The sequence below is a fragment of the Phycodurus eques genome, chromosome 11 (genome assembly GCF_024500275.1).
Source record: "Phycodurus eques isolate BA_2022a chromosome 11, UOR_Pequ_1.1, whole genome shotgun sequence".
Classification (NCBI taxonomy): domain Eukaryota; kingdom Metazoa; phylum Chordata; class Actinopteri; order Syngnathiformes; family Syngnathidae; genus Phycodurus; species Phycodurus eques.
In genome coordinates this window covers 5,329,560-5,355,062 of record NC_084535.1, presented here as the reverse complement: position 1 = coordinate 5,355,062, position 25,503 = coordinate 5,329,560, and the positions used below count along the sequence as shown (strand labels likewise).

Below are 25,503 nucleotides of genomic sequence, written 5' to 3'. Positions count from 1 at the left end.
GGAAAATGCAAAGGCATTTTGTTGACGATGCGTATTTTCTTATTTATGCCATTAATTCAATCAACTACAGACTGTTAGGCATCTAATTGGGTAAAACCTGTATTTGTACAAACACAATTGTTCAACACAAAATTACTAAGAGCAGTTTTTGACACGAATGCTCTGTTGCGTACAAATGGATTCAAAACAACACATTTTCTTTTAATGGCCCACTAAACTTCAACTTTACACTTGTGTATTTTGATGACACATCGGGCAAGTAAGGTAATGGCGTCCGCTAGAGAGGAGGGAGCTATTTAAAGAAATACCCTAATACATTTTAAATATGTAATTAACTGTTACTAAGGCACATATTCAAGAACAAGTCACCAAATTATTTAAAAAAAAAAAACAATAAAATTACCAGGACGTCACAAAGAGCATTTATTTGCTCCCTTGTACAAAGCACACATCAAAGGGTCACTGCAAAACAAGTCAAGAAACAAAAGAAAGCTCTTTTGAAAGTTACTGATGCTTAAAAACTAACACGGCAAACCGCGAGGGTAACGCGCTACCTTCTGAGCTTAAAGTGACATCACAAGCAGCAGGAGCGGCACACTTCTCTGCTCCTGCAGGGGGCAGTGCAGTCTTGTCAATGTCAAAAGTTGGTCTTCCACCAAATACAGTGGTGCCTTTAGTTATATGATTGAATTTTTTTTCTGTGACCACATTTGTAACTCATAACACTCAATCATCTAAGCCCATTGAAATAAATTAAATCAATTATTCATAGATTTTTACTATTTGTTTCCACTCTGTCCCTTTCACACTGGAAATACATTTTTATTTTAAAAGCAAGAAAAAGAAAAAAAAAAAACAGCTAAATGAATGTAACAAATATGTTTGGTTGGCTGGATTAAAGAACAGGCCATACTTTGCCCACTCCTAAATTAAGTGGCTGCTGGATGGAAAAGAGAAGTGCTCACTCACCTGTTCCACCCTTGCTCTGCAGATCATGCGTCGGCAAGGTGGAGGTGCCGTCCGGGTAGGCTGGTTTTACAAGCAGGTCATGTCTGCCCGGGCCACCGCGGGGCAGTGTGGACGACTGGATGTACGGGCCGACCGCTGCCACACGAGATGTACCACCTGACTGTTGTTGACTGGCAGGTCCATCAGAAGGCACCTGGCGATAGGGGAAAGAAAAAAAAAAAAAAAGAAAAATAAATTTAAAAGAAAAAAAGTGATTTTAATCAAACATTGATATCTTTGTTAAAGTGGAGAACAGCCAAGTACAATCATTGGACTAAAATGCAAACATTTTAATCTATATATGGGTGGCAAAATTCAAATGTCAGCCTGGGATGCCACCATTTGGTCAAATTTGTTCACAAAAAAAGTACAAGCGCCCCAATTGATCAGTTTTCCGAGGTCACGAGCCATCGCGTGGTCGTTTTCTTTTTTGCTTTACGTGGCGAGCCAAAATCTGAGGTACGAGCAGGCTTCAGATATGCCTGCCAATCGAATTAAGTTATAAAATAAATGGAGTAATTAGGCTTCTCAAATACCCTTGCATTTGAGCGAAGAAAGCCAACGTCACCGTTTATTGAACGGGACAAACAGTCAAACATGCTAATACTTTGTTTTTATAAAATACAGTGCTATTTTGCCTTATTAAAAATAAAGCAAAAAAGTACCAACAAAAAAAGTCTTGGTGGGGCTGGAATGGATTGATGGCATTTCAATGGGAAAAACTGATTTTCATATTTTCTATCGAGTAAATTGCATTACATGCTTGGTCACAGAATGACTTCAACTCATAAATCAAGGTACCACTATGATATTATAATTCATGTTATATTGCAATATTTTTATTATTATTATTATTAGTGAAATAACCCTGGTATGGTATATACGGAAGAAATGCCTGTAAATTCTACAGCTAAGACTTTCACTTTCAATTTTAGTTAATGAGCACACCGTCATCAACATCAAAATGTCGACGCACGTGCATTGTACCATTAATGAATGACAACATGCAATGTCCCTGAAAAACTAGAAATGACAGTCTGCCTATCAGGGTTCTGTTTTGTTTTTAGAGACAATAAAACCTGTGCAAAGTCAAACTGCAGATATCAGAGGAAAATAGAGAACAGATGCTCCCGCCTCGACGCTAGTTTTGATTACCTGAGGATGAGTGTCTTTTGAAGCCCTCTCTTTACTGGGATAGCCATTCTTGGGAAAACAAAAGCACAAACATGCAACAGCAATTCAAAAAAAAAAAAAATAATTAAAAAAAAAATAAATAAATACTGTCCTTGTTTATATTTCCTATCCAGTATTCCCCCCACCTCTTCTGGGCTCTGCTGAACTCTTTTGACTCTGAGATGAAGAGTCGCTTTAGTGAGCGGTGCGTCTGTGTGTGTGTGTGTGTGTGTGTGCGTCAGCCAGACAATTGTTGTTGGGTCGGAGGAGAGAGCAGCTTGGGATGGAGAGAGTCTTTGTGCGGGTGTGAAAAAGGCCCGCTCATTATGATTCCGGGCAGCGTGGGTGAATCACCACCTCGCAAAAACCTTTTCAGGACCTCCCGTCTGAATGTGTCACACTCTAGTCCTACTTTACTGTGCATGTAAAATAATAATGGACTTCTTCAAGGGGGGGGGACAAAAAAAAACAAAAAAATAAAAAAATTATTCCTAAAAACTTTTGAATGGTCGAGTAGAATGGAGCAGGTGCATCCGAATAAATGGGATCATCATAGAAAAGTTAATTTATTTCTGTCGCTCATTCTTGAGATGGTGAATTTGCTGTTTTTGTTAGCTGTAAGCTAAAATCTATTAAGATCTTAAAATCTTTTTTTTTTTTTTTTTTTTTTACAAATAAATATATCTCACTGTGTGTAGTGATTGTGAATCTATGAGTTTCACTTTTTGAGTTGAACTAAAGTTTTCCACAATATTCAAATTTATTGCTAGGCACTTCTGTTCGTGTTGGGTGGTGTTTTATCAATAGAATAAAAATAAAAACACCATTACCATTTAGTGAATATTTTGTGCAACAACTAGAATAAAACGTTTGTTAAAAAATAAAAAAATAATTTAGAAAATGTATTACAAGTTTTAAAACTTAAACTGGGTCAATTTGACCTGCAACATAACTGACGGGTTATATCGACATTATTTCTGCTTAGACTTAAAAATAGTCACATTAGTTTATATTTCATGCAAAAAAGCTGACAAAATAAAATTGAAAATATAAATCCTCATGTATAAGCAGTTAGAAATTGTGCCATTTGGAATTTTATTTGGGTGGGGGGGGGTCGGTCTAATAAAGGCTTATTCTATTTCACCCTTTTCTTAAAACAGGTGTCTGATGACCCTGCATTCAATATGAAATGTTTATTATTTATATTATATATTTAATGTTAATTTGTCCACCAAGCCTTTTTCAACCTTTTCTTTTGCTTTTTCAAAAAAAGATGGTTGTGTGCCCTTTACGGAAAAAACAGTCGATCTCGCCCTTTTCCTGTTGGAAGCCAGAGAAGATAACATCTCCCCTGACATTACAACTTGTCTGCAATGTCAGCAGGGCACTTGTAAGTCCACTCGCATGTTACAGGAGTTGTTTCTCTCCAAATGGGAATTAATAGACAGCTGAGGTGGAACACGGGTGGAACGGAGCAGAGCAGAGTGCTCGTCTTACACAGAAGAGCAAGTACAGTATTCCGCCGCTATTTTGCGGTTCATTGTTCACCTTCCCGATGATATTGCAGATTTTTTAATACTGCTTATAAACATTCACCTTATGAACACTTCCGTCATAGTTCAAACATTTTAGAGTTGCTCGCCTTCAATGGAGCATCACGTTGTGCTGCAACATGCCAGGCAGCACTGAGGTCTTCTAGAAGAGATGCAGTGTAATTAAGAGCAAAAAGAAAAGGCAGAGAAGATCCCCAACTAAATTTCAGTAATAGTTGTCGTTCCCATAGATCAAAGAGAATGCATGCCTGTGAGTATTGTTGCATGCTCTGTTTGTATGTGTTGCTGCTCCATGTGTGTTAAGTAGTAGTTGTTTGAAGGTCACCTTTTACTGTAATACTAATTTTCCTTTGCCCGTCTACGGTGTTTTGCATGATATATTTGCATTAACCTATCAGACTTTTGTTATATTTTGGTATGGTTTGGAAAAATTTGGTGTTTTTAAATATACAATTTTCTGTTTTAATATATTCTATTTGTACGTACCGCTGCTCTGTCTATGTTATAGTAGCAGTTGTTTGAAGTTTTAAAACTACCGCAACATCTATACACATTTCTGCTCGCCCGTCGTTGGCCTTTTGCTTTATATGTTAACATTAAACTAGCGGACTTTCGTTAGATGAAATTATGGTTTGGTTGAACATTTTGGTGTTTATTTTATAATGTTTGATTCAACTAAAAATGACAAACAGCTTGAAGCAAGCATGCCTCTTATTTGGAGAATAGTGTGAGTAAGAGATTCTTGGTTTCCTTTCCCCTATTTCTTGACAACAGAGTCATGACAGGCACGAAGGAAAAGTTAAGTGTTTCTTCATAAGTTTAAATTAGTTAAAACAAGTTTGAATGAGTTTAAAGCGGGAAAAAAAACAACTAAAAAACCTTTTTATATTCTCTCTATATATCACGGATTTTCAACTATCAGGGGTTGGGTCTGGAACATAAATGGAGCTTTACTGTACAGGATGCTTCTGAGTGCCAAGGTGTCTGAGGTTGAGGTCGACAAACAGCCACTAGAGGGGGCCACGGTCAAGACCATTGCTAGATGTGGACAGCTAAATGACCTTGATAAGAAGATTGCTTGAATAACGCGTGTGATTCTTACGGGCACATTCTCCTTCTGCTGCAGAGCCGCCTTCTTCTTCCACAGTCGATCGCGGAGCTCGCTGATCCTCTTGTCCATGGCGGCCGCCTCCATGTTGCGCTTGTTCAGGTTCTCTCGCTGCAGCTGCAGTTTGGCATTTTGGTCCTGGTTGAGCTTGTTCCTCAGCTGATAAGACACAAAGGAGTTCGATCTCACTGAAGATAAAATCTTTTTTGTCCCCAATAATACAATTTCCGATTCTGGTTGATTTTGCCGGCTTACCTTACAGAAAAAGCAAACAACAATGAAATGATTCACAAGTTTTGCTTGTTTTTCCCTTCTGGGATTTGCTTCATTTCTCTTGATAACAAAAAATGAAATTACAAAACAGCTAAATAAAATCATCCTGTTAATTCAAATAAATTGATAAAATCCCTTGATTGCCTATTCAAAGCTTAGTCTTGTTTCCTTGCACACACCTGTAGCTCCTTGTAGAGGCGCTCCAGTTCAGCCACGGAGCTCTGGTTGTCATGGTAGTTGTCCACTTTGCCACTTTTGAGCAAGTCCAGCTGTCGGCTAAGCTCCTCCACCTTGGACGCGGCCATCACCAGCTCTCGCTGCTTCTGCAGGAAGAGGTTGTTCATCTGCTCGATCTCCTCCACTGCACACAAAAGGAGGCCCCGGGCGGTGGTGAGGGAACAATGGGTATAGCGTGTATGTATAAGGGATGTAATGGTATTCATGATATCATGGCATTCAAAGTGCCACAATATCGTTGTGGTCTTGTAACGGTAAAATATTAAGAGCCCCCGGGGGCCTGCCACGCGCCCGGTCCAACCAAAGAGCGACTAAGCAGGCGATGACCGATGAAGAGGGCGCGCGAAATCATCTTAAAATATCACTAAGTGGAGAAAAAGAAACTACCGGTAAGACGGATTCCCATGAGTATATTATTTCTTTGTTACTTGGCTGTTTCTATATCTGTGAGTGAGTGATCCTGTGTTTCTGAATTGAATTGAATTTTTATTAAGATCACTGTTAGTAGGGCAGTTTCCTATTTCTCATGTTATACATTTAAAAATATGACAATACTGTCAAATTAGTGAACAAACAATTCCTCAATGGACAGAGCTTTGTTATTGTTAGCATAGCATGATTATTGCTGCAATGACAATGGCATTTTGGACGAATGGGAGTGTAAACATTGGATGGACAGGGATAGAAGTGAAACGGACAGAAACTACTAAAGCCTATTGAGAAGAAAAAGACATCTTTTGGTTCTCCTGCGTGCGCCTCTCGCCCCACCTGTACTGTGACCCTTCCTACAATACCGTGAGCTTGCCCACAAATTGCAATAATTATCATACCGTGAGCTTAACAGTAGACATTGTAACACTGCTTTTGAGATTTTACCGAGTTTGCCGTTGCTAAGGCGCTTCTGCTCCACTTGGCCTTTGAGGGCTCGGACCTTCTTGAGGCGCCCCTCCTGGTTCTCGATGTTGTCACGGAGGCGCTGCAGCTTCTCCTGTTCAGAGGCTTGCTGCTGATGACGCTGCTCCTGCTGCTTTAGGTAGCGCAGTCGCTGCTCCTGGTGGAGGAAGTAGAAGCAGTGATTCGACACCTGTCCTTAAAAGTAAAAAGTAAAAAAAAAAACTCTTGAAATGTACTCAAGTAAAAATTATGGCTTATTGTCAATTAAATATAATGCCCATTTTGATAACTTGATAAAAATGTCTCCCTACAAAATAGATTCCCTCTTTTATTATATCAAAGTCCTTCTGTTGGTCGCCTGCTTTTCCGCCATTGGCCTGATGGTGGTTTCAAGTATTAACACACACCTTTTGTACTGTGTGAGATTTTCAGATTAGACATAGACTCTGAATGCCAGAATCGGGTATTTTGTTGTTGTTGGTTTATTTAGGCTGGCACATGACAACTTATTTGCCAGGAATCCTTGCGGCTGACAACAAACAATTCAGTAGTCAAGTACCGATACCTGAAAATTTTACTTAGTATAGTAGTACATTAAAGAGATCATAAATTGAGACAGGAGGAATCATATTTACCAGCATTAAAAGGATGATTTTATATTATCCATCTTGACATGAAACAGCAGTCTGCTAGAAACTTGAGGGGAAACAGGGTCCGAGACATTTTGAGGCTGTGTGTGCCAATGGGTAATTCCTGTTTGTTGACATTCACGAGTACTATTGTTAGCTTCAAGGTACATTCCTTGGCTTTTGCACAGGTTTACACAAAAGACGGGCTTGGGGGGGGGAGTGAGATGATTGAAGGCTTATTAAAACCACACATCACTTGGTAATAATGGTACAAAGTAATTTGGCTCAGTGCACTATTAAATCTTATATTTAATTATATTTTACAGTGGTTTGTCTGAGAGCATGAACAGGAGACATGCCGCATGTTTCGTGAGAATGCATGAGAGGCAGCCGTCTCAGGCGTCTCAAATTTTAAACATTTTACCTGCAACGATTCTTCCCACCTCTCCAGCGAAACCTTATCTTAAAATCATAATTGTTTTTTTAAACCTCCGCCCTCCTTCAATCTCCTTTAACTGTTCTTCCAGCCGCAGCTGCCCACGGTTACTTTTATCACCGCCGCCACCACTTCAGCTCTTCATCCTCTATATCCAATCATCTCTACCAGCCTCAGTCTGGACTTTCGTCTTCCTTCGCACGTGCTGCTTTGTACCTTGGAAGCGAGGAGTTGTTGTTGGGCTTCAATCTGCTGCTGCTGCCTGGCTGCCATCTCCTGTAGCTCTGCCAAAGTCATGTCCATCCTGGGTGTTGACACCTGGACAAAATTATCCCAAAACAGCTAGCTGCAACTATATAATGTAGATATTGTAAACATTTATGAAATTGTCTTGTCATTCTACAGTGGGAACTGGAAGTCCCCAAAAGTGGTCCAATTAGGGAAATCATGCTGCACGCCGGATAATGCAGTTGCAAAGCATTTGAACCATCAGCATTAAAAACTATAGAGTAGTGTTTACGTTCTCTTTACAAGGGATTCCAGACTGGAGGAAATAAAGTAGATGGAAAAATCTGTAGAGGTCTGGGATCCCTGCTTTACCTTAGTAAAACAGTTAAAAATGTTAAACATGTTACTTAAAACATTGCATGTACAATTTTAAGCTTTTATCAAGGTAATGTTTGACTGAACTGATTCATACTAGTTTTTTTTCAGGAAAGACAATGTTTTGGAATTAGAGCAACTTGAAAGTCAAGCCGACTTTGGAGGTTAAGTACATGAACAAGCAAGACTTTGTACACATGCCCCCGTTTAATTTCTAATTTGCAATTTACATTTGGGATTAATTAGTTCCTTGTTGCGCCATATAGAGGGATGAGATAGCGGGTCACATACTTTATGTTAAAATGGTACATTTCAAACACAATGGGAAGTCATCAAAGGTCCAATTAAGCGCTGAAGCCCATGTGGATTTAATGAGGGAAGAACACAGGGGTTCAATGTTTTCCATCATCTAAAAAAAAAAATTTATATACTTTATTTAATTGCAATTACTCAAATAATTGTTAATTCCCTCCCATAGTAGATCTAGGTCCGCCGTAGTATCTTTATTTATGAACAATTATTCCAAATAGTAGAGTTAATTTAATTTTTTTTTTTTTAAATGCGATAGATTCCGGCACTCACCCCATTCTCCATCCTTCTGTCTGGGGGACACTTCACCCCATTTCTCTTTGGCTCTGAGCCTCTGGACCCCCCTAAGGAAGCAACATGGTAAAACACCTGATCAGACATAATTATGTTAAAAAAAAAAAAAAAAAAAAAAAGCTAAAAAAAAAAATAATACTACTAATTGTTCCTCTTTTACAGGCAGCTCTGACAGTTCCTATAACAAAGTTGCATTCACAGTGATGTACACGTCTTTCTCTGTTATCTTGCAGGTGCTGCAGTAGTGGATGCACATCAGTAGGAAGCAATACAAAAGGCTGGCTGCCGCTCAATGAGCTCTCCTCTTCTGGGAAACAACAGCATTCTTTGTGACTGACAATAATCTGGGGCTTTAACTTCATACATAACCAAGCGGCTGGTGGGAGGGTCCTACAAGTACACGTTCGTCTACATGAGGGTGGGGAAGCTACGGACCAGCGGAACAGGTTGCTTGCATTTTTACGGCTGGGGAGGGGGACTTGAGGTCTAGATCCTATAAAGCCCTGCCCCATGATCAAAGCCCTTTCACTTGTATAATAGCTTTTGATGACCCTTGATGGACCCAAACAAATAATTATTAATCTGTACTGGCGATACCTGCATTAGTGATTCAATATCTAAGTTCGGAAAGACGACACCTACTACTACTACTACAAACCAAAAAGAATAATTTAAAATTGAAGGAATAGGTATGAAGGGACAGTGTCATAAATCCAGTGGAGATGTGAGCCAACTGTGGGAAACTAAGAGGGGCTAAGAGAACAGGAAGGGAAAACAAGCATCTAATCTCTAGCCCAGACTCACGCAGTGAGGGGGCAAAAGGGGCTTAGTTATGCAACGGAGGGCTGAGAGGATCGCAGACCACCAAAAATACTCAGGTTTTCTGTGTTCTTAAGGAAAACAGAAAAGTAATGAGTTTAAACTGACTTGACTGTGTTGACCCTGCGTTCTACCCGTGCTCAGGCCTTGGGATACTGCTGTGGCGTTGGTTGTCAATTTATTTATATTTATTATTATTATTTTTTTTTTTTCTAGTGCCACTTGCTCATCATAAAAACATCTTTCAACAGTCCTTCCTACACTAACTTGAAGGTAAGGTATTGGCCTGAAATGTGTACCCCTCTCATTTTCCAACTCACAGTAAAAGTGTCAATTATCCAAGACACTTCGACACATTATGACATTTTTATTTATTTATTTTTTAAAAGACAGGAAGGCAGACGTAAAGGTCAAGAAACAGGGCAAGGGTGGATACTTACCCGATTCCCTACTTGGGGCTCGGTTGTGACGCAGAAAGAAGCGCACCTCCGCCCTGTGCTGTCCCCATCGTTGTAGCACATCCAGCATCCGCTCCCCGTCCCCTACGGCTCGCTCTGCAACACGGAGGTTAGTAATGTTTGTACGTGTCCAACGCATAAAGCAAACACAGACGCATGTAAATGACACGTCAAATTCATTCATTTTGCTGACAGAATCAAAGCCATCACTGTCCTCAGCATATGGTTCAAATGACAAACCATTGATTTGAGTCATTCATAACGCGTTACAGTCACGTAGATGTGGAAAATGGAGAGAAAAGTCTGCAATGCGAAATGGTTTCTGAGCAGTCCCCCTTCACGCTACTTGTGCAAGTCCTCAAACATGATAATTGGCACAGCATCACCATGGAAACACAGACACAACTAACTCCTTCAGTTCCAAATGCGAATGCTTCACAGAAATGGGTAAAATTCTAGATGGGTCTGGGTGCTTGAGTTTGTTGGAGATTATGGATTCAATTTGCATTTGGGAGAATCAAGAGGCCTTCCAAAATAAATTGTCTTGCAGCTGCACACATAATTAATAGCCATTAAGGCTACATTTCAGAAAATCTAGTCGCCTCTGGAAAAGTAACGCTCACCGGATCCGCGCCACATTTCCGACAGGTGACAGTCGGCCTCCCCCGGCTCCTTGCACAAGTCCACCACGTCCCGACATAGTGTTTCTGGAGTGATGGGAACCTCAGTAAAATGTTGATCATTGTTACTGAGGTAAACTGTCAGGAACATCTGGGGGGAAGAGAGAGAGGCTAGATTAGACAAACAATTTCAAAAGATAATATACAGTGGTGCCTTGACTTATGAGTTTAATTTGTTCCTTAACCACGCTCATAACTGAAAACATCTCAAATCATCTAACGTTACTGATATGAATGGAAAGCCAATCAGTTACAGTTCCACAAAAAACTAAAAATGTTTCTGTAATGTGATTTTTAAATAAGAAAACTAGCAGTCTACTGTATGGTACTTTCTAAAAGCATACAGTAAGAATTAAATCAAACTTAAAGATTGAATAATAAGATAATTATTCACGTTTCAGTGCTCATTGACATTGTGCTCTCTGGTGTGCGCGCCTTGGAAGATCCCAGTGTGAGATCCCAGTGTGTTCTATGTGGGAGCAGCGAGAACAGTATAATTCCCTGCAATTGGGATCTTATTTCCTAGTGTGTCTGTCAGCTTCAGTGATAGCAGTATCAGCAGGCTGGCCCGCATTCCTCCGTGTCAACACAGAAATCAGAGGCCGGCTTCCAAAATTCCATTTCACCCTGTGCCATGGATCCGCTAACTAGTGTTGACACCAATGTGACGATTTCCCCGGCTTGGCTCAGCCCTAACTTGTCTTTACTAGTCTCGATTTGGGGTAGCTGGTTCTCCACCTCAATATAGTACAGCAGGAAACCACAAGGACGTGAACGTATAACTTAAAAATAGACATGCTAACAAATAACTATTTATGTAATTGCATCAGGCTGTTGGCCATGTTAAGGAAGGCCGTTGCAGCTAAGTGAAGACTCTGAAACACAGTGAACCCACGCATAATCCCAGTTTGGCATTCGCACGTTTTTTTTTTTTTTTAGTGGCATTCGCACATTATTATTATTATTATTTTTTTTAGTACTCATACGTGTCTAAAATAAAAGTTAATGTAATTTCAAACAGTGAGCTGCCTCATGATCATAAAAATACAATTTAAAAAAAAGAAAAACCACATGCTGGTTCAGCATGTCTTAAGACAGTGATTATCTGATCACACTTCAGCCTCCTCTGGTAAATTCCCTTTACACTTGAAAAGTATCCATAAATGTAACCCATATAGCATTGGCACAGCATACTTGGTTGACCAGGTACGAGGACTAGTACAGTATCTCATAGCACCTGGCTTTGCTAAGTAGCAATAGCGATTAGAGCAGTGTTGAGCCACATAGTTAGCATGCAGTTATAAAAGGGAGAATGAAATTAATACAGATGGGCATTATCAATGGATTATCTGCAGTAGAAAGCGATTCATAACCCAGCAGGCCTACCGTGGGCACAAAATAAAAAAATGTATGGAATACACGTGACTAAGTAAGCATGGGCAGATGCATTCATACACGGCGCACAGTATAGTTATGCAACTCCTGACAGATGCATATGGATGCACTCGTTTAACACTATGCTGCTGTTATATTTGTTGATTTAAAAAAAAAAAAATGTGTTGTCTGTTATTTAAGTGTACATCACTTTGCACTTAAAAGCTTTGCGCACTTCTGGTAAGACTGCATTTAATAGTGTCGTGGCATGACAATAAAGCAGAATCTAATCTAATCTAATGCCTAAGAGGCTTTGGGGGCAACACTGGAATATGCTCTTAGATATAATCTGATCACACAGTAGGAAGGGCAGCTTTGATAAGGCTGAAGTAAAAGCAATATGGTACCATACTGCACCAGGCCCTGGTTTATAATTTTGTGCTGCTATGAATAAGTGGCCATCATGTTGTTTTCCCTCAATCTCAATGCCCAGGATGGGCTATTAAATGCTTCTATTCTCAGTATGGTGCTGCCAACAGGGGCCATGGTGGGAACAAATCAGGTCAGCCGGGTCACGGATACAAAGGCTTTGTGGTAGCAAGTATGCAGGGCAGCCGAAGCTATTAGCCAGAAAGTATTGGGTTTGCCTTTATACAACGTGGCAAAAGAAGGCAATTGTGACAAAGCCTTAAGTGGCTTTTTATCCTCCTCTTTTCATCTCAAATAGATCCATGACGCCGGGGGAAGGAGTCACGTTTCCTTAGTCACATGTACTGTCTTCTACAGTGAAAGGTAAGGATATGACACAAGAGTACCTGACTAAAATGGTCTGCTCCATTAGGATGCAGATAAAAGCCCCCCATTGATAATATGAATCACCTAGTGAGTCGTCATCAAGAGTAATGCAGCCGGCGAGGGGGCTATAAACAACGCTGTTTTCCGTGGCCACCCGAGAGAATGATGACAAAACCAATATTTCCTCCTCCTGTTCGCTCATCACCATTGTTGCCAACCTGGTTAGTTAGTTACCACGACAAATGCTTTAAACTCAGTTGGATGCACTTTACTCAGGATTCCAGCAACAGCAGAGCAGCTGACATCATCAAAACTCCCCAGCAATGTAGGACATTCAAATGACCCTGTTAATATTTGGAGAGTGGAGGAGAGAGAAAACAGCAAGGGGGAGGGTTGAAAAACAGTGGAAGAAGGTGTGTGGGGGAAGAGGAATGGTGCCTGCTGAAAAGCCAATTCCTCTTTGCACTAAAGTTAATGTACAAGGAGCAAAATGATCTTGTACCCGCCAAGTAAATATTTAATGAAGAATTGCTGCAAGTTAGTGCAATATGTGCATAATCAAGTAAGACTAATATCTACATCGCTTTAAATATACGGCTTTTGGACCTTTCATGATGCAAAAATAAGGCTAGCATCAATATCGGGGATCTTTTTTTCCATTCAATAATCCAAAACAAAAATGGCATCAGGCATAAAGGCTCAGAACGAAGGTCTTCTGTATTTACTCACAGTGAGGAAACACTTTTTAGCCAAGAGAAGAGCAGAAAGGAAACTGCTGCGACAAAGTGGATCCTGTGGAGTGTAATACTGCAAAATACAGAGCTGAGCAACAGGGTAGACCACCGTTAGCATGCTTGTTTTTTGCCATTTTGTTGATGACCAATCATTTCGACCAATAGCCAACCCGCAGTAGTTTCATATCGACCTGGCGTGCTTGAAATAATCAAGAGTGGCATTGAACAGCCAGTACTTGGCCTCTTTTCTAGAGGAATTGTTCACTCTTTGTACCACTGTAGAATCTACTATACATGGTTTGAGCTTGCTTGAGAGTAGAGTTGGTACCAAACAGGCTTGTGACTGAAATGCTCACTAAAGGAGATCCTTGTTAAATATGATGCAGCTGATTAATAATAAGTTAATACATTCATGGTTTCTGACATGTTAAACAGACGGACGGCGCCTTTGTTATTTTGCTCTCGGCCCAACGATTTACATGTTAATACAACAGTCATCTGAACAGCACGTGACAAAACTCAACCGGATGAGGCTGGTAAAACAAACAGGAGGGCAAGAATTTATGAGAACGCAGTGCCTTGGTTAACCAAACAAATGAATGGGGAGCCAATGCAAGAAGGAAAATACATCAGCCTAAAGCCAAGTGAAGCAGGGGAATCTATCACTGTGATCGTACTACAGTTCTGACACGATCGGAGATGCAGCACTCTTTCCCAGCATTTTGGACTGATGTGACAAATTAAATATGACAAACTGGCAATTATAGCATGGGGATGTGGTCATGAACTCAGCAGGGTTCAGTGTAGATACTCTCAAAGTACAGCTGCGATATGGTTGAGGCATTGGAAGCACATCTCGGGGATTAAATTAATCTGCCGTATATAAAAAAACAGCTTCTCACCAGGCTACTGGCTCAGTATTACAACTGTAAGCTTAAACTGGGCTAGTTGCAACTCTATAGGCAGTCACTGTGCCAACAGCTGACGATTCCCTGTGTTAGAGTTGCAAATGTCCATTCCCGCTTGGTTATTACAAAGCAGTCTCAAGTATTTATGTAATGACTTTTTATCATCCAAAATTAAACAACAGTCATTCATCAAGATTATAAGAAACAAAGCAGGATAGAAATGGTGTATAAGTAGAAGGTACAACTGATGGTAAAAGCATGACCATTATGCTGGTGGAACGTACAAAAGCCCCTTAAACCCCTCTGCTACAGACAACAAAAACACAACCTCCCCAGATGAAAGGCTGCAACATCAAACCCTCGACCATAAGGCAATGCAATAAGACATCTAAAAGGGACAGTAAGCACTTGCAGCTGGCAGCACTTGCTTGATTTGCCATCTTGAAAAAAGGCTGGCAAGGAACTGCACTGACAATGAGGGACTGGAATGGGAAAAAATGAGGGACTGGAACAGGAAAGACACTGTAGCAGTTTGACTTGGTCATTGTAGGGAAAGAGAATCCCTTTGTATCACATTAAGTTCGTGTTGAGGGGAAGCATGGGTCATTGTTTAGGCCTAGGTGACAATAAAGCCATGTTTCCACCAAACAGCGGAGTTCGGTTTGGGTCAGTATATAATTTTTGGTGATTCTGTTGTACGGCAGAACAGCAACGCAGTGGTTAGCACATCTGCCGCAGAGTCGAGTGGCCCGAGGTTCGAAACTCTGCTTAGGCCCTGAAATTTGATGTTCTACCCATGCTTGTGTGGGTTTTCCTCCAGGTAATTACTGGTAGGCCTCCTGCCACATTCCCAAAACATGCATATGAAGACTCTAAATTGTCTCTAGGTGAGAATGTGAGTAGGGCTTCAGCTTTCCCATAGTTTTAGAATTGGGCATTCTACCGATTATCCTATTGATTAACCGGATGAAAAAAAAAAGTACTATTAAACAGTACCAACACAATACAACAAATGCGCATGTGAGGTGGAGGTATTATTTTTGCGGGCTACATTAAACTAGCTAACATCAATACTTTTGTTACCGATCATACTCGTCATGTTGTGCCTAGGTTCTGCTTTACAGTAGACACAGCGCACTTGTATTACTATACAATTTTTCAAGTGTGAAATTACCAGAAAAACATTTACGGATTCTTTCCTTCTGGTGACATTTGTCTGTGTAGATTAAAATGATCCCTGGCAAATTTCAAGGCTGAGACTTCGCTTTGATTTTTGTTTATTATTTTAAATCTAATCATTGGCGTTATTCCATTAATCGTTTCACCCCTAAATCTAAGTGTGAGTGGTTGTTTATTTTCATCACATGATCTACACAATGATAAAGATTCTATGCATCTCTACATAGGTTTATAAAATAAGCTAATCAGATGTGAACACAATAGCTTCCCTCTTTGCGCTTTTACGCTTAGGGGTGAGTATGTAAATATTGTGGATTTCGAGAGGATTCAAAGCAACTTCCTGGGATCTCAATGGCAGGTTACAGTGTCGCGCTGCTATGATGGACATGCTATTTACTGACGTGGTTTAAAAGGATGCCAGGTCAGCATTCCACAGCATACTGAGGAAAAGCAAACGCAACAACTTGGTAGAAACAAGACTTTGTCCTTAAACTCCCATTTGGAAGCCGCACAGCAGATGCCACTGATTACACGCCTGGGGGCACAAAGCTCATCGAGGCTTGTTTAGACTGGGAGAAGATCGGAGTTTCAAACGTCAACACTACAGACGCAGCCAATCACAGTCAGGGAGGAATGCTGTGTAGGTGTAGCAGTCTCCTGCTGATTATTCAGATGTGTAGCAGAAAAATGGGTGAACACGCACAGTGCAGTTGCAGGATGATTTATGTCTTACAGCTAGCGAATCAGTAGAGTTTGAAAGCCAATTAAAATTGCATTTCAAACAAAGGTGGGACAAAAGCACCTACAATCTCAATCTATGTGTCAACCTTTGAAGCCTTCATTCTCCTTGTCAGGGTCAATTTGCCTCTCAAGACCATTGTTCAAACGTGATTGGTCGCATATTGCATTAGGAGAAATGAAACCTCTCTGACAGGGGCACTTTCCTATTTGCAGCAACAGACATCACACGGGATGACTCTGTAATTTAGTTACTCTGCAAAAACAGGATAACTAGCAAATTCTAAGGTCATCCACTCGCTTTCTGTGTCGGTACTGACTAGGGAAGAAAAACAACAACGCTGTCAGAAGGAATTCGTTATCTTCAATTGGCATTTGGAAAAGCTTCCAAGTGAGATAAGCTATCCTGGCTGTCAATCTGTGCAGAGCTACAATTTTATGCTCTCAATCAGTTCTTTGTATTCACCTCAGCGGGATATACAAAGTAGACTTCTCACTGCAGTATCAGGAACAACAGTCATCCAGCCATCCATTTTGTACGTTGCTTATCATTTAGATTATTCTACAGATTATCAGATAAAAATAGATTTCAGATTATTAAACAACAAAATGTGCATGTGAGGTGCACATAATATTGTTATCCACTTGAGTTCAAAATCTTCACCGTTCCACACTAAGATCTGTGACTTTGAGTGTGTGGGTCCTTGCCTGGTGATCAATGTGGGAGCCAGCGAATGAGTATAGAGTCGGCTGTTGCGAGCTCAGGTCAGTGGCTGGCTGTTAACTGGTTAACCATTGGCCAGTTAGCATGTTGAGTACACCTGGGTCTCAGTCGTGGTCATAGAAACATGTATAAATGTGCTTATGTAATTTGTTTGTTCAATAAATCTATTAAAACAATTGAAAGTGAACCAGCGGCTGTGTCTATCCTTGACCACTTGTGACGATATTACAACCTGTTTTAAGTAGAGGTGGTATCTGAAATGAGCTAACATCGATAGCTTGTGTTGGGAATCATGTGTGTGCTGTTGTGGTACATTAGTTTTGCTTTGCAGTACACACATTGTACGTTGTTATGTTCCTTTTAAGAGAGAATTAAACTTTGGACATTCTCGGTCTTTAATGCATTCTTTCTTCCTGGCTCGTCGCCATCGCGCCAACTTATTTCTACAAAGTGTTGCGTGTCTGTGCGGAAAAATTATCAATGCAGAGCTTCAAGGCAGAGATTTTGCTCCCACTTTTTTTTGTAACCGAAATTATTCGTGCTATTCGAATAATCATTTTTGTCCTGAGACTGTCACAGCAAGGCTTGAAACATTATGACTAAATCCCTTGGAAACACAACAACAAATGTAATGCCTTGAGCGGAAAAACGGGGACAACTGCAAGTCTTATCCTTGACGATTCCTTGGGGGGGGGGGGGGGGGGGGGGGGGGTAATTTTACAGGTGCTGGGATGCGGGCCCATCGCATACTTTCGCTTCTAGCTGAGGTAAGCAAATTAATCAAGTAGCTGAGAGAGTCACCTCCGAATGCGATTACTGCCCGTTGGTGAGACACTGCAGCAGCATTCCCTCGCCGGCAATCGCAGCTGTCCCCGCTACAGCTTTCTTAGTTGACACTGTTCCAATATGGCATCATGAGTCCTTCAAAAAATGCAAGGCAGCAGAAACCGCCCAGATGGACTTTTTGTCTTCGGTGAAGCCACCTCTTTCTGCACTTCATAATCAGCGCCCATTCCTCATCTACATTATTATCTGTCACGTGAGGGGGTAACTAAACAGGATGGGCAGATTGTGTTTTCCAAACTACCTTGATGACTGAAGTCCGATAGACACAACCAGACTACAAAGGAACTGTTACAACCTGGAACTACCTACTTTTACCTGAAGCGCGACAAATAAAGTTATTATAGACAAGTAACATTGCAAGATAACGAATTCATGCAATTTTGATTTGGCCAGAAATGTGACAACAGAGGAAAGAAATTAGCTTAAAACATGTAATGCTTGAGGCCCAGCGCACATAGAGCGACACAGCCGAACACAACTGGAGTCGATTGTCGCAAAAAAAAATGTACAGCTGGCGACACTTTGCCACACACCAAGTGACTGAACATCGCACATCTAGCAGCACGCTACAATGGAAGAACCGCAACCCAGTATCAGGTTTTGGGGCTCAACATACAATGTACTGTACTGTTATCATTTTTTTTTATTGAACCACAAAAACATGTCACCATTATCAAGGAAAAAGCAGATTGTCACAAAGAGAGCAAACTGGTGACAAAGAAGAAAGGGTGGATTTTTTAAAACGCCGTTTGCAACCTAGGTCCCGCTTGTACAGGGCAGGGGGCCTAGGTTGAGGTTCTAAGCGTTTCTAAATAGAGAGTCTAAAATGGCCCTCCTGTTTTGATCAGTGTTTTTGCTCACGGGCTCCCCCTGCTATTGCGATATTTGTAAATCTCTGTAGGTAATACAAATCAACAGTGGTATACACATTTATTGAGGAATTTCAAGATTCTAGGGATGCATCGATACCACTTTTATTCAGACTGAATATGAAAATGTAATTACCGGTACATTTGAATACCCATCGTGACCAAATACCAATATGAAATGAAATCAATGAAAATGTATTATATTTTCATCAAATATTGTTCAAAAACACAAACTATTACTAATTTTGCAGAGTATAATTTTCAGTCGGCTAAGAAAAAGTACCTCCACACGGCTGACATGGCTCCTACTCCACCTGCCCAGAAGGTATAAGTCTAGCTGGTAAAGTGGTATCGTAGTATCGGAGCAATTTTTCCGAGTAAGTGTACAGACGTGCAGCATCTGATCCAATACAGACACTGGAATCTGTATAGGTGCATCCCTAAAAGATTCCAAGTTGAAACAAACCATTTTGCAACACATCCCTGCGACTGGTTTGGAATTATTTCCACCTGAATTTGCCCATCACAACCGCCTTTGCGATCCGTCCAAATTCCATATCGAGCCACTGAATGGAATAAGCAGTACAGAAAATTAATGGATTAATTGTTTACAGAAAAAACATATATACACTAGCACTGACACAACCTGGTGTCCAGGCTTGTAAAACCTAAATACCTGAACAGAGTAAAAATGTTCCTTCTGTTTCCTCATACAGAGCTGCCACAATGTCCGCTGGAATTGTACCACTGGGACGCTAAATTCTGTACTACAAGCAGTCTGACATGCACAAGTTCCTCTTCCAAATCAACCCAGTGCATTGCTGTATTGCGGGAATACCACAGTAGTCAGCGCTAAGAAGACATATTGACACACAGTTGGCTCACAGTTCCATCCGCACGATCCTCCTTACGATCGATAGTCGTTATCACAACTCTTATGCTGTAGGTACAAGTTAAAACAAAAATAAATCAAAATCAAAAACACTAATAACCAACCCTGGTGACGACGTGCTTGCGAAACGACGGTCACGTAGTACCGACACAAAGCCTACGGCGGCTGCAGAGAAAGCCTGCTCAGGTTTCTGTTGACACACACACACACACTTTCCCACCAACGTGACACACCGGAGAGATGTGTTGTGGTATTGCAGAAGGAAAAAAAAGGACAAATACGTACATTTGTGTGTTTAGAGAGGGAGGCCTATCTGCTCAGAATCTACACAGTGAGCTACACTCGTCATGGGAGAAGAATGAGGAAGAGGTAGGTGACCATGAACTTAACATATACAAGAAAAACAAGCATTTTGAATCTTCTTATATTTGAATGTATACAAAGAAGATTTCCCGTACTTTCACGGCCATAGGGCACACCGTATTAAAAGGTGAAGTCTCAGTTACGGGGTCTATTTATGTATTTAACACATACATAAGGCGCCACCGTATTATTGGGCGCAGGCATGGTAAAACATACGCTAGCATGCATGCACGCTAAAACTGTTTTTAAAAAGGCAGCGGGAGCAACACTGAGTTCGGTTTTACTTTATTGAAGTACTTAATGTACTCAAGTTATTTTTTTTTTAATCAATCCTCATCCACAAATCCATCGAAGTCCTCATCTTCTGTATCCGAAATGAACAGCCGGGCAAGTTCTCCATCAAACATGCCGGGTTCCCTCTCGTCATTGTCTGTGTCAGTCTCATTGCCGGGGGGCTGTTCAGCAATGATGCCGGCTTTCGCGAAAGCTCGGACTACAGTCAAAGCAGATACCTTAGCCCTGGCATCCACAATCCACTCACATATGGTGGCGTAACTCGCCCGGCGTTCCCTCCCAGTCTTAGTTTCACTTGGTTTTTCACAGCAGCTGTGAGATGGGGTCACAGATCAACAGGGACGGTGACGCGTGGGGGAAAAAAAAAAAAAAAAGCATCCTGTCTCTTTACGTACACCTCACTCAGCCACGCTCTCATTTTCTCCTCGTCCAACCAGCCCTTTTGATTGGCCTTAATGATGACTTCGGCTGGAAACTTTTCTTGAGGCAGCGTCTTCCTCTTAAAAATCACCAAAAGTGGCAGTTTCTGTCCATTACCATGGCAACCAAGCACAACAGTAAAAGCCGACTTCTCGTACCCAGTTGTGTGTATCGCTACCGTGGTGGTCCCTTTCTTCTCTACAGCGTGGTTCACCGGGATGTCAAAAGTGAGCGGCACCTCGTCCATGTTGGTGAGGTGGTTGGGCTGGATCTGTTTGTCGGCAATCTTTTTACTGCAGTAGGAGCGGAAGATGGCCAGCTTTTCCTTGTAATCCGCCAGACGTTGCTGCGCCACGGTAGTCCTTGCCCAGATGGATAAATGGCGCCGTTTCATAAAATGAAAGCACCAAGACAGACCTCCTTGAAAATTTTCAATTTTCATTTCTTCTGCAAGCGTTACTGCACTCAGTCGAATGGTGATTGTAGAGACGCTTCTCCCGGCTGTTCTTTGCTCATGAATCCAGTGCTCGAGTTGGTCTTCCAACTCGGGCCACCTCGCCTTGTTTCCGCAGAAACTCAGCTTCGTCTTCTTGACTTGATGAAGCTCGTTTTCCTGCTTCCGCCTCTTGCGAACCATGGATTCGTTGATCTTGATGAGCTCGATTACCATGTTCCTCTGCGCAACTAATAGCTTGCAGTTTAAACTGTGCTTCGTAAGCGTGTCTCTTCGTAGGTGCCATTTTCGGGGGTCCTTAGCCAAACCGATGCACATAACGGAACTATATACCTACTGGGGGTGTCTTTAGCGTCCTCTGTCACGCGCACCCTTCCCCCTTTACGTCCGCATGCCGTCCTCAGTCACGTCCGCCTTCCTCTATATAAGAAGCGTGTCGGCAAGAAATGCTCCCACTCAGTCAAGCGGAGCACTCAAAGTCACGCAACAACATTTACAGATTATGGAACTTGGTGCACACATAAGGTATGCCGCATTATAAGGCGCCCCGTCCATTTTGGAGAAAATGTAAGACTTTTAAGTGCGCCTTATGGTCGTGAAAATACGGTGCCTTCAAAATTATATGTTTAAATTAGCCCATTTAAAATCGCTTTTTGTTCACAGCCAACTTACCAATGCAGGCAAAATGCTGCTGTAGCGTGTGAATTTGGTTGTTACATGACAGCAGTGCGTCAACAATGTCAGCACTTTTAAAGGAGCTGCTCTGTACGGTTTCACATGGAGATCCTAATGATGTTGAACTATTCAACATTCCCAGTGTTTCGCTGTACTACCACCAAGAAGTACAGCACAGGTCAGTTTTGAAAGCAAAGCAACATCGTTGCATTTCCATTAAAAATGGTACCGAATGACCGAAATCAGCACTAATTTAGTTTGGGTCACCAAATGCAGTGGTATGGCATGGTATGGAAGAAGCTTGAAACTAAATTCTGTATTCATGAAAGCGTTATGAATACAAATATCAGAGGCACGTGACTTCTATTGTTCAGTAAAGGGTGCCCGTCACTTATCAGTGTGCTGCGACAGCACAGTCACATACAATCTGCTCTCTACATTACACAGCTGAAGAGTCTCTGCAGCTCATTGTGTTCCCTAAACAGTCCCACCCCCCTCTATTTACAATCCCGGAAAGCAATTACAACACTGCATTCTATTCCGCCTCCAGCCTCATGGCCTGTACAAGCATGGCCACGGGTTACGGCTGTCATTTTGAGACAATACCTCGCATCGGGTGTGGCTGTACAGATGCCGTTTTGTTTTTATCAGGCAAACCCCAGGGGCTGTATCTCATTCAAACACTCACGTATAAATTCAACTAGTGACAGACTCCAGGCAAATGTGCTCGGTAATGAATGTAATCCTGAAAGGATGCCGATATTTATGGCTGTCCGTGTGGTCCGCCGCTTGACGATAAACGCCGTTGCGGGGAGTAGCGGGGCTGAGGTTGCACGCCAGGATCCAAACGCAATTTTGTCGCTGCCGCTTAAGATGATTCATTTGCTCATTGAGAAGTCTTACTAGAAGCACCAGTCTGAGCAGAAGAGAAGACAATTCTTAAAAATGCAACGCACATGAGATTACATTACGACTCAGACTTGTAAAAACGCTCCAAAACTTCGACAAACGATACCTCAAATAAATCGCTTAACTCCGTTTTGAACAATACTTGACTAAAATACAACATATTTGTATCTATATTGCAAGACATATCGCCATTATAAAGCATACTCGTACTAAGCATACATATGTACTCGAACGCAAGTACTTGTATTCTATCTGAAAAGTGGAATCGGTGCATACTTGGTAAAATGCAATTAGAAAAGTACATAGCAGGGTTTGCGAACGATGAAACGCAATACAGCCCGTCTATGGCATTTTGCATTATACATACTGTATATTCCCATTAAGATAGTGGACTTTCGTTAGATGACATAATATTTTGGTGTTTAAAAATACCGGTACAGTATTTAATTATCTTTTGTGTTATGAATCATCCATGCATCCATTTTCTGAGCCGCTTCTCCTCACTAGGGTCGCGGGCGTGCTGGAGCCTATCCCAGCTGTCATCGGGCAGGAGGCGGGGTACACCCTGAACTGGTTGCCAGCCAATCGCAGGGCACATAGGAACAAACAACCATTCGCACTCACAGTCGTGCCTACGGGAAATTTAGAGTCTCCAATTAATGCATGTTTTTGGGATGTGGGAGGAAACCGGAGTGCCCGGAGAAAACCCACGCAGGCACGAGGAGAACATGCAAACTCCACACAGGCGGGGCCGGGGATTGAACCCGGGTCCTCAGAACTGTGAGGCTGACGCTCTAACCAGTTGGCCACCGTGCCTGTTATGAATCAGTTTGACTTCAACGGGAAGTGACAATTAAACAGCTTGAAGCAAGCACGCTTTGCCTCTTTTCTCCAAGAGCAAGTGTGAGCGAGCCTTCTTTTCAGAAAACGATGGCTGAAACCCCCTTCGCCTATTCGGTTGAAATTAATCTGGACGCACTTACCTCCATATGGCTCATGCAGCCTCCTCCTGCAACTTAGCATTACAGTCAACGATTTTAAGCCTACTCAACTGTATCTAATGCAGTGATTCCCAACCAGTGTGCCGTGGCACATTAGGATATCAAATTTATCAAATTTCACTTAATTGGTCAAAATATTATTTATCTACAACAAATTATATTTTTAATTCATCTATGCCAGCAGCATATAAAGACAGACAGACCAAAAAAATGCTCTTCTATTAGATGGCAGAACGTATATAATTGATTGTTTCCACTTTTTGTTTGTTGGTGTGCCGTGAGATTTTTCAAATGTAAAATATGTGCCTTGGCTCAATAAAGGTTGGGAATCACTGATCTAAAGTCACTATTTTCACTCATTATTGTCTAAAAAAATAAAAATTAAAAAAAATACAGACTTTACAAATAGGCAACTATTAAGTACAGCTTGCTCAACCAAAATGAGGAAATCGTTTTACAACCCTTCTCAGACCTTTTGAGCATTCAAAAGCATTTATAGATCTGATCAAGCCATTTTGACCACTTTAAACTGGTTAATATTGCATTTAAAAAAAAGAAAGTGGGGACAGACCAATATTTTCGATTTGTGTGTGTGTGTGTGTGTGTGTGTGTGTGTGTGTGTGGTGTTCTGCAGACACCGTTTTTATGACCAGAACTATAGAATATGTGCCAATGTTTGCAGTATTGGCAAAGTCCTTTAAAATTCTGGCTAGAACCGATTAAAACAATTTTCATTCATTTCAATAGGATAGGTAGTGGGGATTTGATATACGAGTGTTTTGAGTTATGAGCATGGCAACGGAACGGATTAAAATCATATCTCAAGGCACCACCATATCTTATTGGGTAAAAATAATAATAATATACATTACATAAGTGAGTACTGTGCGCTTCCCACCCACAATATAAACATGGGAAATGATTCAAGATGACACGTCAGAAAGTAAATACAGTACGTAAGGTCACTTTTACAGTAGAAACATAGACGGCGTACATTAAAGAGACCGATAATCTTAATAACTGCAATGTCGCCACGTCAAATTGAGGCAGCCTTTTGTGGGGTTTGAACTTAAAAAAATGGAAACATAAACGAAAAAAAGAGAAAGTTGAAAGTAGAAAAGTATTAGGATTATTATTATTATTGGAATTAACTCACCGGCATCATTTTAGCTTCGTACCGCATTTAGCTTAAGCATGAATCCGCACCACTGCCAGTTTCGACGAAAGCGGAGCGACTTTAATCCCCGCACAGCCCGAGAAACAGTTTTGTGCAAGGAGACTTTCTCCTCTCTGTATCCACCGTCGTCCTGCCATTAACGAAGAAAACAAAACAAAAAACAAATTATTATTTACATCACCGATAAACACCCCGCGTCCACTGCCGACCTGTTGCAAGCAATAACATGGCCTCCCTACACTAGGAAAGTTTCGACTAACAACTTTACACATATTCCTTACGAGCTCGAGGAAAGCATGAACATGTTTTTTCTCACCATGGCGACTTACGGCTTATTATAAAAGCATATCGGTCGTGTTTTAGGCAAGACTTACCCGTGAAAAGACGCAGCTAGAGAGCCACAAACTCCGCTTTGGCGAATATAAAGCGTTGCTCGTTAGCTCGCAGCCGAGACCAGAATATTGTGACGTGGTGAGGACAAGGCGGAGGAGAAGGAAGGTTGTGGCCCGGCCCCCTAACCGACTCATTTCAAGACAACTCCACCCACTGTTACTCAGTCAAAACGTATTCAAACTAAAATATAATCAAGACAAAAAAATGAATTCATCAAAATTACTCGGTGTTTCTAATGTTTACGATAACAGCAAAACGATCAAATGGGAATGGAGTGGATGAAA

The 25,503-nt window shown here is 41.3% G+C and overlaps 1 protein-coding gene across 4 annotated transcripts in view; it reads right to left on the bottom strand.

Annotated features, from left to right (window-relative positions):
* Positions 1-25,296, bottom strand: part of tp53bp2a (tumor protein p53 binding protein, 2a) — a 34,704-nt gene extending 9,408 nt beyond the window's left edge. For 2 of the 4 annotated variants that reach the window (XM_061689914.1, XM_061689918.1), the window contains exons 1-11: positions 25,201-25,296; positions 24,806-24,956; positions 10,418-10,565; positions 9,777-9,890; positions 8,497-8,567; positions 7,528-7,629; positions 6,229-6,403; positions 5,295-5,476; positions 4,837-5,001; positions 2,164-2,211; positions 970-1,162 (exon numbers count right to left, since the gene is read on the bottom strand). In XM_061689914.1, the coding sequence (XP_061545898.1) occupies positions 970-1,162; positions 2,164-2,211; positions 4,837-5,001; positions 5,295-5,476; positions 6,229-6,403; positions 7,528-7,629; positions 8,497-8,567; positions 9,777-9,890; positions 10,418-10,565; positions 24,806-24,832 (1,225 nt within the window). In that variant the 5' untranslated portion in view covers positions 24,833-24,956; positions 25,201-25,296. The remainder of the gene's footprint in view (positions 1-969; positions 1,163-2,163; positions 2,212-4,836; positions 5,002-5,294; positions 5,477-6,228; positions 6,404-7,527; positions 7,630-8,496; positions 8,568-9,776; positions 9,891-10,417; positions 10,566-24,805; positions 24,957-25,200) is intronic. The other 2 variants (XM_061689916.1, XM_061689915.1) reach the window with 2 other exon arrangements.
* Between the last annotated feature and the right edge of the window lie 207 nt (positions 25,297-25,503).